This window comes from Emys orbicularis, chromosome 1, assembly GCF_028017835.1.
Source record: "Emys orbicularis isolate rEmyOrb1 chromosome 1, rEmyOrb1.hap1, whole genome shotgun sequence".
In the NCBI taxonomy this organism is placed as follows: Eukaryota; Metazoa; Chordata; order Testudines; family Emydidae; genus Emys; species Emys orbicularis.
Window position 1 is genome coordinate 232,774,325 of NC_088683.1, and position 11,259 is coordinate 232,785,583.

An 11,259-nucleotide genomic window follows, 5' to 3' on the forward strand; every position below is an offset into this window, starting at 1 on the left:
TCAAGGGACCATTCAAGGTGAAGTGCCCCATTAACACGCTTTCAGTCATTGGGGAGGAGGGAGGTGAGAAGGAAGGGAGGGGGAAAAAGGCATCGGGGGCAAGAGAAGGGGGTTGTTAGTGGCTTATAGATTGTTGTAATAAGCCATAAATACAGTGTTTTATTCAGTCTATGATTTTTAGTGTCTAGTGAAGTTATGAATTTAAGCTCCCAGGCTTGTCTTTTGAAGATGTTGGGCAGGTTTTCTTCGAGAATGAGGACCAAGAGGTGAGATGTAGAGTGACTGTTCTGTGAAAAGTGTTCACCCACAGGTGATATGGTGTTTTTGTCATTTTTCAGTGAGAGTTCATCTGAGAGCATAGTGATTGTCTGGTTTCACCCACATAGTTGTTATTGAAGCATCTAGTGCACTGGATGAGGTACACCACATCTTGTGATAGGCATGTGTAGAATTCATGGGCCTTGAAAGGTGTGTTGTGGGGGGTATTGATCATCGTAGTAGTGGAAGTATGTCTACAGGTTTTGCATCTGTTGTTCTGGCAGCGTCTGGTGCTGCTTTGAGTTGGTGACCTACAGTTTTATATGTGAATACTGTTTAATCTAACAATGATCCAAAGAGCAGCAGTTTCAGGCACAGCTAAACTCCTCCTAGTAGTCCATGTAATACAGTAACGCAAGTAAATGGTCTCAAAGATATTTGAGCCAACCTACATGAAATGCTCTTAGCCTCCACTGAACTGAAAACTGGAAGCTATGATTCTGTTCCAAACCTGAGTCTTCCAGCTGGTAGTGCATTTTATCTCTATGTGCCAGGTAAGGTGCATGTCATTGAAACAGCCTGGTTGGCAACTGGTGATGGTTAAATGTAAGGCCGTCATGTTGCAGGAAGACAAGTAAAATACTGTCTTTACAATATTTGTTGTCGCATATAACTTTTGATATAATGTCAGGCTTAAGTTATCTCCCATGCTTTGAAACCTTCTTCAAGTAAAATTTGAGTTTCATTGTCACCCAGTCTACTCAGTATCATACTAAGATTTTACAGGGCGTGGGAGAGCTACACAGTTTCTCGGAACAGTTTGTTGTAGGTCATGTCACTGTTTGTCGCTAATGCATTTTTCAGACACTGCCAGAAATAACACTGGGACCGAGGATTGGTTGGCCACTCTAGGACAGAGCTACTGCACAGCCTCTTCCTCAGCCGGAGGTACTTGGACTTCTTCAGAGCTCTCTCAAGAAATATCAAGATAATCACATCCACTTTTTCATCCATAAGTCTCTGGTGTGCCATGTAAAATGCTGTCTTAAAGTTGCCACTTGTTGTGTACTTGTTAGTCAGGACAAATATGGTTTTTCGGCTCAGTTGTATGCTCTGGGAAAGGTTGTCCAAAACTGGTTGCCCCGGCAGCCAATCTCTTTCTTCCAAACATAAATTGAACTGTTTATCTTTTTGATCTTCCAGGTTTTCAACTAGTTCTTTCAAGATCCATTCAGTTACAGCTGGATCTTCGTTATCGTAGGAAATAAAAGCATCATAGCAAGTTTCTGGTGAATGTAAACGCCGATAGCCCTTTATCTTGGCAGTGCAGAAATGGTAACTATACCACACATCCCAGAAATAGAGGTGACTTGTAACTGTGAACACCATCAGACACAGGATAGCTGACGCTGACACAGAGTACAGGATCACATGAGAGGAGTCCAATTCGCAGGTATACAGATCCAATAAAATCACACTCTTACCTTTATGTGCTCCTGGGCCTGCACAGGTCACATCTGTGGCCAGCAGAGGAATCGTAACCTCAGTCTGGTTGATCCACCAAACAAACCACACAGCATCACAAATGCACTTGAAAGGGTTGCCATGTAAAAGCAACATCTCCAGATTGCTGATAACATTTTCTGGGAAGCTAGATTTCTTAATTATTTGGATTTTGTTTGAGCTGAGGTCCAAGTATTTTAACTGGAAAGCATCTCTGAGAAAGTACTTAGTCAGCCGTCGTATCCTATTGTTCTGTAGTATCAGTTTGTGGAGGGTTGCAGAGCAATTGGACAGCTCCCGGGGGACGGTACTCAACAGATTGTTGCTAAGATCCAAGGTTTCCAGTTTCTCCAAAAGGTGGAGTTTCCCCCAGTTGAAAGACTTCAGCATGTTATTGGTTAAGCTGAGTACCCTGAGCCGTGGAGGCATGCCTTCAAAAGCACCAGGAGGCAAAAAACTCAGAGAGTTGTAGGAAATGTCCAGTTGCCCTAGGTTAGTCAGATTCTTGAAAAATGACAAGTATCTAGTATCCCCATCCCTCCATAAAACATCTAAGTGATTTCCTTTGAATTCCAAAGTCTGAAGAGAATGACTTTCCATCCCCATATTAGTAGAAGTGGAAATTTCATTCCCATTCATCATCAGCTTCTTCAGAAAGGTCAAATTCTTTGTAAAATCAAGCTTGTGAGTAATACCTTCTGCCAGAAAATAATGTTTGTTATCGCTCAGGTCTAGAATTTCCAGATCTTTTAGTTCCTGGAAGGCAGCCGAGTACAGCAAATCAATCCGATTGTTAGAAAAATCCAGATATTTCAGTCCAGACAGAGGGTAGAACTCACTTCCATTCAAAGTCTGGCTGATAGCATTACCTGACAAGTTGAGGCATTTGAGGAAAGTGAGGTGCTGGAAGTCAGAGGGGTTGATAAAAAATATGTTGTTTCTGCTTAGATCCAGAGTTTCCCCATAACTGAGGCAGTCCTCATTGACAAAAGGTTGGAAGGAAGCAGCCTCTTTGTCTTTGGACTTACAACTTCGCCCATACTCATCATACCTGAAATAATGCATTTCCTGCACCATTTGGCTTTTGTATTGATCTACTGAAGCCATGGGGATAGAACAAAAACCATGATTATTGAATTCACCTGAAGAAGGAGATATTTTATTTACTGAGAGGTCTATCATTTTAAGAGATGGGAATTTTTTAAACATACTCAAGTTAGCGAGTTTGATAAAATTAGTTCCCAGGTCCAAGACTGTCAAATTTCTAAGATGAAGCAATGGATGTAGGTTTTCTTGACTCAATTCTCTGAAAACATAACCCTTAACCCTCAAGATTTCCAGGTGTGAGAGGGAGGAAAATGTCTTAGACAGGTTCAAAAATGAAGAATAGACCTGAAGTTCAAAATTAAAGGAGAGATCCAGCTCTACGAGGTTGGGGATAAAGTTCAAAAAACAAGCTTCTCCAATTTCTTTGGCCAGGAAATTTTGGGAAAGGTCAAGCACTTTGAGATTCTTGGTGTTCTTAAACCAGCTACTGGGTACATTGTGAAGGGAGTTACTGTGAAGGCGCAGAATTTTTAATTGTTTTAAGGCATCAAAGGCCTTGTGATGGATCCAAATTGGGGCATTATTAGGGCATGGAGTACATGGAAATGGGGCATTGTAACAGCGAGGGCAGTTGCCACTTAAATCAAGAATTTCCAAATTGTAAAGGTCATTTAAATCATGTTCCTGAACTTTTTGAATCATGTTATTGTAAAGGTACAGTTCCTTTAAAGTGGATGACAAATTGTGTGGAATGTAGGTTAAATTATTGGCTTTCATGGACAATACTGTTAAATTTCTCAAGTCCTCGAAGGCTGCTTCTTCAATTTCAAATGAAACATTGCATGGATTACGGTAATAGCAGTTCTGTCCCAGGTACAACATTTCTATGTTTCCAAGTTCTGACAAATTCTCTTTTGTAATGGAAAAAATGTTGTTTGCTTCAAGGCTCAGCAGGCGTAAATTAGGAGGAAGACCCCGAGGTATTTCTGATAGCTGATTTCCATCCAAGTACAATGACTCTAGCTTTGTGAGAGTGGCAAAGCTGCTGTTCTGGATTTGCAGTCTCCTGGTGCACACATGATCCTTTGGCCCCAGTCGAATAGGCACACAGTTGCACCTGAAATCAATCTCCACAAGATTATCAAAATGGACAAAGGATGTTGGGTAAATGTTTGGAATATGGTTAATGGTGAGAGTCAGGTTGGTGGTGTTACGAGGAATCCCATGTGGGATTTCGGTCAGGCGACGATCACTGCAGTCCACTATCACACTGGCTTTTGAAGCTTCTACCTTCACATCACAGGGTAAGCTTTTAGGAAACCATCTGGCTGACAGCAGCTTGGAAAACAGGAAGAGCAAGAGGAAGAGCAATCTGTTTGAGGGCCATGTGTGAAAGGCCTGAAAAGAAGGAAAGAAACGCACATTGATTTAGTACAGCTGCAATATATATCTACAATTATTCTTCCTTTAACTATTAAATATTAGATCCCAAAGTTCTCTATTCAATAAAGCACTAAAGAACATTAAAGAACTTACTCAAAAGTGTTGTGAAAGACAAATTAAATTCATATACCAGGGAATTCTCTTTGGTTACTCTCTATTTCCGTGCACAGCTACATTATACTCATGTAGGCCCAGAGAAATCCGTCTGAAAACTTGTGTGGAATTAGGTAGCTCAATTTAAAAGGATTAAATAAACCCCACCTAGAAATCTATCAAAACAGTCCAGCTGCATATGTTAACTCAGCAAGGAGAGATCTGACATTTGTTTCTTTTCACACTCATGATTTTCCCCTATATTGTACTTCTGTATAACCTTTGAGAATGTAGTAATATTATAGTTAAAGGCATAGGAGAAATGTTTCAAAGAGTTCGTTTTAAATACACGATAAGTTGTAGCTATACAAAAGGAAGCAGTGAAATGACTATTGCACAAATTGCTGTCAAATCCACAAAATAAACAAATGGAAAAAATAAGGTGTTTGTGTTTTTAAGATACTCAGGTTCAGTTTACAGTGGCGTAAGGGCTGGTCAATATGGAGACTTAGTATGTGGCAAGTTGGGGTGTACATCTATGGCAGACAAGCCTGCTGTGCACTAACTGGCCATGCGGACCCCATGCCATGCACTAAAAGTTCTGTAGAGCGCTTCGCTCTACTGCTGTGCGCTATAGAACTTTCAGTGTGTGGTAGCGGGTCCACTCAAAAACTGTGTGTGCAGCAGGCTAGGCTAGTGTGCTACACATTCACACCTGGCTTGATCTCCATGTGGTCAAATAGTAAATTTTCAAAAAGTGACTAGTGACTTGGGTGCCCAACTTGAGCCACATTAAAGGGGCCTGATTTTCAGTAGGTAGGTGCTCAGCACCCTTTAAATCAAAACAAAATATACTATCACTATTTAACAAAATCATTATATACTTTTGAAAATTCAGGCCAGTAAACTAAGGTGTTGATGTAACAATGATAGGTTAAAAGGAATCAAGCAGAGGTGTACTTTTAAATTGGCTGTGTCCCTTTAACAAATAATAATAGCTAAATAAGAGAGCCAAAACCCACAGACTTTTCAGTTCACAGAATCTCCCCAAATGAGCTCTCTTTTCACACCTATCTTTGTGATTTTGGCCACTCTTTTTATTTATATTTGTATTGGTACGGGGGGACAGGAATGGGGAAGTAACCTTTCTCGGTATTCTAGTGGACATTTCCTTCTTTCATGTGCAGTCACTATTTTTTTGTTCAAGTAATATTTTTCACTGAAGTTGTCAATCACCTGAATTTCAATACAATTGTAACTATCCTTATTTACTGTGTTATTTTGGGACTGGCTTTTATCTGGATTTTTTTTGATTGGTGAATACATTCAATGAAAACTTTAAAAAAATCCATAATTAAAATTTCTCCCTCAGTAATTTGATGTGTAAGGAATGGAGAACAAAACATTACACACAGTGCTTTTTAATGAAACGAGGGAATGTATTGACTAAATGTGGATGTTCAATTAAGCAGCTAATTACATTGAAAATCAGATGCTTAACCAGATGCCACGAGGTATGCCCAAGTGTTTCTTCAGTCCTGTGTGAACATCTTTTTGTTATTACAAGCCACCTGTTAAACTGAAAGTCTGGGAAAGTGCTGTTGAACACTAATTCAGACACACTTGGTAGGTAACGTAGGCATTTTGAATATTTAGGTTTTCATGTTATATATGTTCTGCACACTTAAGTTGCTCCCCTGCTGCTCCTCCACCCCAGCCATTTTGTATTTGTTACCTAAAATAGCCAGCCCCAGATGTATACAAAGGAGTTAACAAGAACTGAAAGAGACCAACCATGAGAAATAGATGGAAAGGCTCTCATGTGACACTGCATTTCTGTTCTCTAGGGTTAACAGTTGGTTTAAGAACTTCAGGAGATTTATTCTATCAACTTTCCGTACTAAAGTATGGACATAAAAAGTCATTTACCTAGGGTGACCAGATGTCCCGATTGTATATGGACAGTCCCAATATTTGGGGCTTTGTCTTATATAGGTGCCTGTTACCTCCCACCCCCATCCTGATCTTTCACACTTGCTGTCTGTTCACCCTACCTGATCCTCATCCAATTGAAGTCAATGGGAGTTTTGCCATTGACTTCAATGGCAGCTGGATTGTGTCCTAGGAGATGTTTTATGTCAATGAGACAAATTTCATTTATTTTCACATAAGGTTCAGATCAGTTCTCTAAATTCCTGAGGAACTTCAACCTTTCCCATACTGTGACTCCATTTGACAACACCAAAAGGTGCCAGAACCCTCCTACACTTCCATGTAGCCATAGAGTAAGAGAAATTGGTTGCAACCTCCAGGTTGAGAACTCGTGATTTAGATGAGATTGGTGAATAACGGGATAATAAGGGTAGACAAATTAGGTAATATGCAGAGGAGCAATAAAAAAAAAAATCACCCCCGCAACTCAATATTTTTCATTAATAAACAATGGAGGTGGTGAAGGAGGAGGAAAAAAGGGAGATAAAGAGGGGAAATATTAAAAAAAAATTAACTGAAAACCAAATTAACTGGGGGAAAAAACCTGAAAAAATTAACTGAACTTTGAACAAGATGAAAAATTACCCACTGAAATCTTCATTTGGTTGGAAAAGGAATTATTTTTGTTAAAAAAGTTGCAAGAGAAAAATTTCAACAATATTATTCATCACTTCATTTTAAGGAGCACATTTAGTAAACTCAGTAACAGCACATACGCGATCGGTAACTTTTATAAGGGATAAGTAAATACATAAATGATTATTAGAATAATGAAAATTGCTACCAAAAGGGTGAGCTACAAACAGCTGCTCCTCTACCGACAGCAGGGTCTTCTCCAGAACCAGGAGCAGGATACTTGAGGCTATACACCAATCATGAGAGCTGGAAGAGATGTCCACAATCTCTAGCACAAGGTTGCTAAGGAAGCCTCAGGCTCCCTAGCTCCTCTCCAGAATTATGGGGTGTGTCTGCCACATAGGTCAGTGGGAGTTTCTCCACAAGTACTATTATAGGGAAAGACATGTCTAATAACAACCCATTGTGGGTAGCTCAAAGAGCCTGCTGGGAGTGGGAGCAGTGTGTTTCAAGGGGCTTACCTGGCAGAAGACCAGAGAGGCACCATCACGTGTCAGGAGGAAGAGAAGAACAGGACATAAGGATGCCTGTCCTTCTCCCATCCCCCAACAAAGACCAACGTATGTTTATTGAACTCGAACTTTCAAGTTCAGGTTTGTACAGGTCTTGCTGTAACAGAAATGCTGTTGGATTCTTCGCTATGATGGTTCCCTATGGACAATTTAGACATTTTGTTCAAACCTGTGCTTTGACACTTTTTAGATACATTCCTTAGAGGATGGTGCTGTGATTAAGGTATTGGACTGGTACTTGGGAAACATGGGCTCAATTCTTAGCTCTGGCACAGGCACTGACTTTTGGTTTTGCTGTGGGTGATTTTGAAGAGGGGTGTGTGTTGGGGAGGGGGGCGCTCTGCCAGCTTGGGGGGGGGGGGCTATTTTCAGCATATTTATACGCTTCTTTTATATTCTAGTTATTGAATATGTGTCTATCATTGGTATCTTAATAATTTAATGATTATTAAGGTAGTAATGAACTACATAATCATATTACGAATTACAGTATATTTAAATCATTGCACTCATCTACAAGCTGTCTTCATTAGTGACCCAGTCTAAAGACATTACATCTCACTGTGTAGCTTTCGGGATGAAACTATCGGCAACACTGTGGCTCGTGAGGGCAGCACTGGGTTTACAATGGCACCCAGACGCCGGGCCCACACGCAGGAGGGGCCCAGTTCCACCTGCATTCTGCCCTGAGGCCCCATCCCCACTCAGCCTCTTCCCCCTGAGGTCCCATCCACCGCTCGCTCCTCTCGACCCCCTCCCCCCTGTGTGAGCGGCGGCAGGAGCCTTGGGGACAAGAGGCCAAGTGGGGTCAGGTCCTCGGAGCAGAGTGTGAGCTGAGCACCCCCCCTATTTTTTTTCAGTGGGTGCTTGAAGCCTGGTGCACCCATGGAGTCAGCGCCTATGTCACAGGCTTCCTGTGTGATCCTGGGCAAGCTACTTAGGGCCAGATTTCTAAAGGTGTTTTAAGTGCTTAAAATGCAGCTCTGTACTTTTGAAAATCTCAGGCAGCTATCTCCTATTGATTTCTGCATCTTTAGGTGCCTAAATACCTTTAAAAATCTGGCCCTTAATGTGTCTGTGCTCAGTTTCCCATCCATGAAATGGGGGAAGCACCACTTCCGTTCTTTCCTCACCATTCATCTGTCTTATCTATTATGGTTGTAAGCGCTTTGGTTATGAAACTGTCTCTCGAATTATTTGTCCACACTACAGACTACTATAATACAAACAAGAATAGTGTCTTTCCAAGTTCTTTGTAGAAAGGAGATGGAATTAGCAATAATAATCTGTGTCAAAGTCTTTGGAGTAAAAGAAACTGAAGTTAAAACGAATAGCTGCAACCGTTGCAGTTGTTTTCTGCATAGCCAGTTTGTTGCTATTGTAGGAAGTGCAAAAAGGGACTCTTTCTGCCTGATTAACATTTGATCAAGTGATCTATCCTCTAGGCAAATGCCAGCATATCATTGTTTCATGTAAATCAACGTATTTTTATAATCTGACCGTGTACCATGACAATGTAAGGACCAATGACTTGTATAAACCCTATCGAATCCACATCTGACTTACAGTATTCATCAAATATTCAGAAACAATGCACTGAGAATATTTTCTAAATGGACTTTTATCATCCCTCTTTGTTTCATACAACTTTTAAAGGCAAAATATAATTGGAGCAGAGAGAGAAAATAGCATCCCAAGAGATATGAACATTCTGGAAGATATTATTGTTATTAACCTACTATAATACTAAACTTGCAATAAAATAGTAGGAGCAAATGTTATCTGTCCCCTGATCTGTGTTATTGTATAATGCCAACTATAATCATTATGACAAATTATGAAATTGGTGTTGGGAAGGAAAGGGAAGAGGATACAGTCTGAAAAATCCCTCTCTCACCCACGTTGCAGTTCCCATTCCACAGAGCTCTAAGAATATGCTTAAAGTGGAAGCTGAACCTACCATTTTCTGTGTTCTTCCAAGACTTAGAGATGACTTTTCCCAGGCAAAAACTGCAAATCAAAGGGAGACACAACAGCTTGAAAGGGGTGCTCACTGCTTCGGCTCAGGTACAGAAGAAAGCACAAAATGGCATAACTCGCTGAGACAACAGAATAATGTTAGGATACTATTGTTTCTTCAGTCAAGATGAAACTTGAGAAATCAATTACATGTTAAACAGCTGCTGCTACTCACTTCCTCAAAGCTATATATTTAAATTAAGCCTTTGGGACCTCATTTATTCCAGCCCACCCTCTACCCTGATAAGAACAGCTCAGGGTTTTACCTGTACTTATTTCCCCCTTTTCCCAGAGTCCACATTTGCTCATGAAGAAGAGGTGCACTGTCACAGATTCTATATAGCAATTCACTATCAAGTTTGCCATGTTTTTGTATAGCTTCCTTTTCAAATGGCCTGTTTTAGCCAAATACAATCTCTCTCTCTCTCTCTCTCTCATACCTTCAGCGGCCAGATTGGCTATGGTTACTCCTACTCCAAGAATCTCCTGAGAAGCCCAGCTGAGGCGACATGGGTGACCACAGTGGGTGCGCAATGCCAAAATACTTAAGGAGGAGAATTAAAAAAAAAAAAATGAACTGGGTAGGGGGAAGAGGGTTGCTAGAAAGGAATAACATCCACTCAGATGACCCAGATTTGCACAAGTTCAACTTCCTCTTTCTAAGATGGCAATGTTGTTAGAAGCAGTGTGAATAGAGAGAGGATCCTGACATTAAAATAGTTTAGAACTGGAAATTTAACTATGATTAGTTAGGGTTCAATCCCGCTCGTATCAAAATCAACGATCAGGTCTCTTTTTGAACATCACCAGTATACCTGAACTTGAATAATAAACAGACATGGTCCCTAGCCTAAGAAGCTTACAGTTTAAATAAAAAAGGTAACATGAATCAGATGCAAAATATACTAGTTCACAGCTATGGATTATTTTGGATATTTAATATCTTGCCCTGGTGGATTAACGGTGAAAGACTTTGTAGAAACAATGTCTTTTAAGGGTGGGGGCATTGAAGGAAGGTAACTAAGATGTGGGACACTGTAGTAGCTGATGTAGTTATACTGGTGCAAGCACCTAACATAGATCAATCTAGGGTACTAACATGGCTCCCATTACCATAGTATCTGAGTGCTTCACAGTTGTTTAATGCATTTAAACTCAGTTTTACAGATTGAGAACTGAGGTATAGAGAGAATAAGGCCAAGATCATCGAAGGGAGACATCAATAGGAGTTAGGAGCCCAAATACTTTGGAGGATCTGGGCCTAAGTGACTTGCCCATGGTCACACAGGAAGTCTGTGGCAGAGCAGGGAATTAAACCCTGGTCTGCCAAGTCCAAGGCTAGCCCCTAACTACTGGACCATCCTACCTCTGTTGTGCTTTTCCCCCACTCCCAAGACACAAAGAGGCATAATGGTATTTTGTTCTGAGCAGTAAGTGGCCACAATCAGGCCTATAGTTGCCTACATTCTGTACTTAATTCCTAAAGATATGTTATCAATACAATAGCTGATAGACCCAGGCAGCTAGACATTTCTTTTCATAGATGGTACATTTAGTCTTTCACTTTCAGGTATTATAAATAATGCATCTGCTTTGCTAAAACTCTGCTTAGTTCTGTGAGACCTGCAGACACATTTTTATAGAAGGAAAAATACTTAATAAGTGGTTCTACTTAATTTATGTAGGCAATCCAGTTAGAATACTTAACAGACCATCCGTCCTGAGAGCCTGCATATGTCTAATTCTTCTCTAAAGC

General features: G+C 40.5%; 1 protein-coding gene across 1 annotated transcript; it reads right to left on the minus strand.

Moving 5' to 3' along the window:
* Nucleotides 1-1,056: 1,056 nt before the first annotated feature.
* On the minus strand, nt 1,057-9,465 carry LOC135885524 (toll-like receptor 7). The gene is made up of 2 exons (XM_065413263.1): nt 9,445-9,465; nt 1,057-4,206 (listed from the first exon to the last, which is right to left on the minus strand). The coding sequence occupies exons 1-2, from the start codon at nt 9,445-9,447 to the stop codon at nt 1,057-1,059; spliced, it is 3,153 nt and encodes a 1,050-aa protein (XP_065269335.1). The 5' UTR covers nt 9,448-9,465.
* Between the last annotated feature and the right edge of the window lie 1,794 nt (nt 9,466-11,259).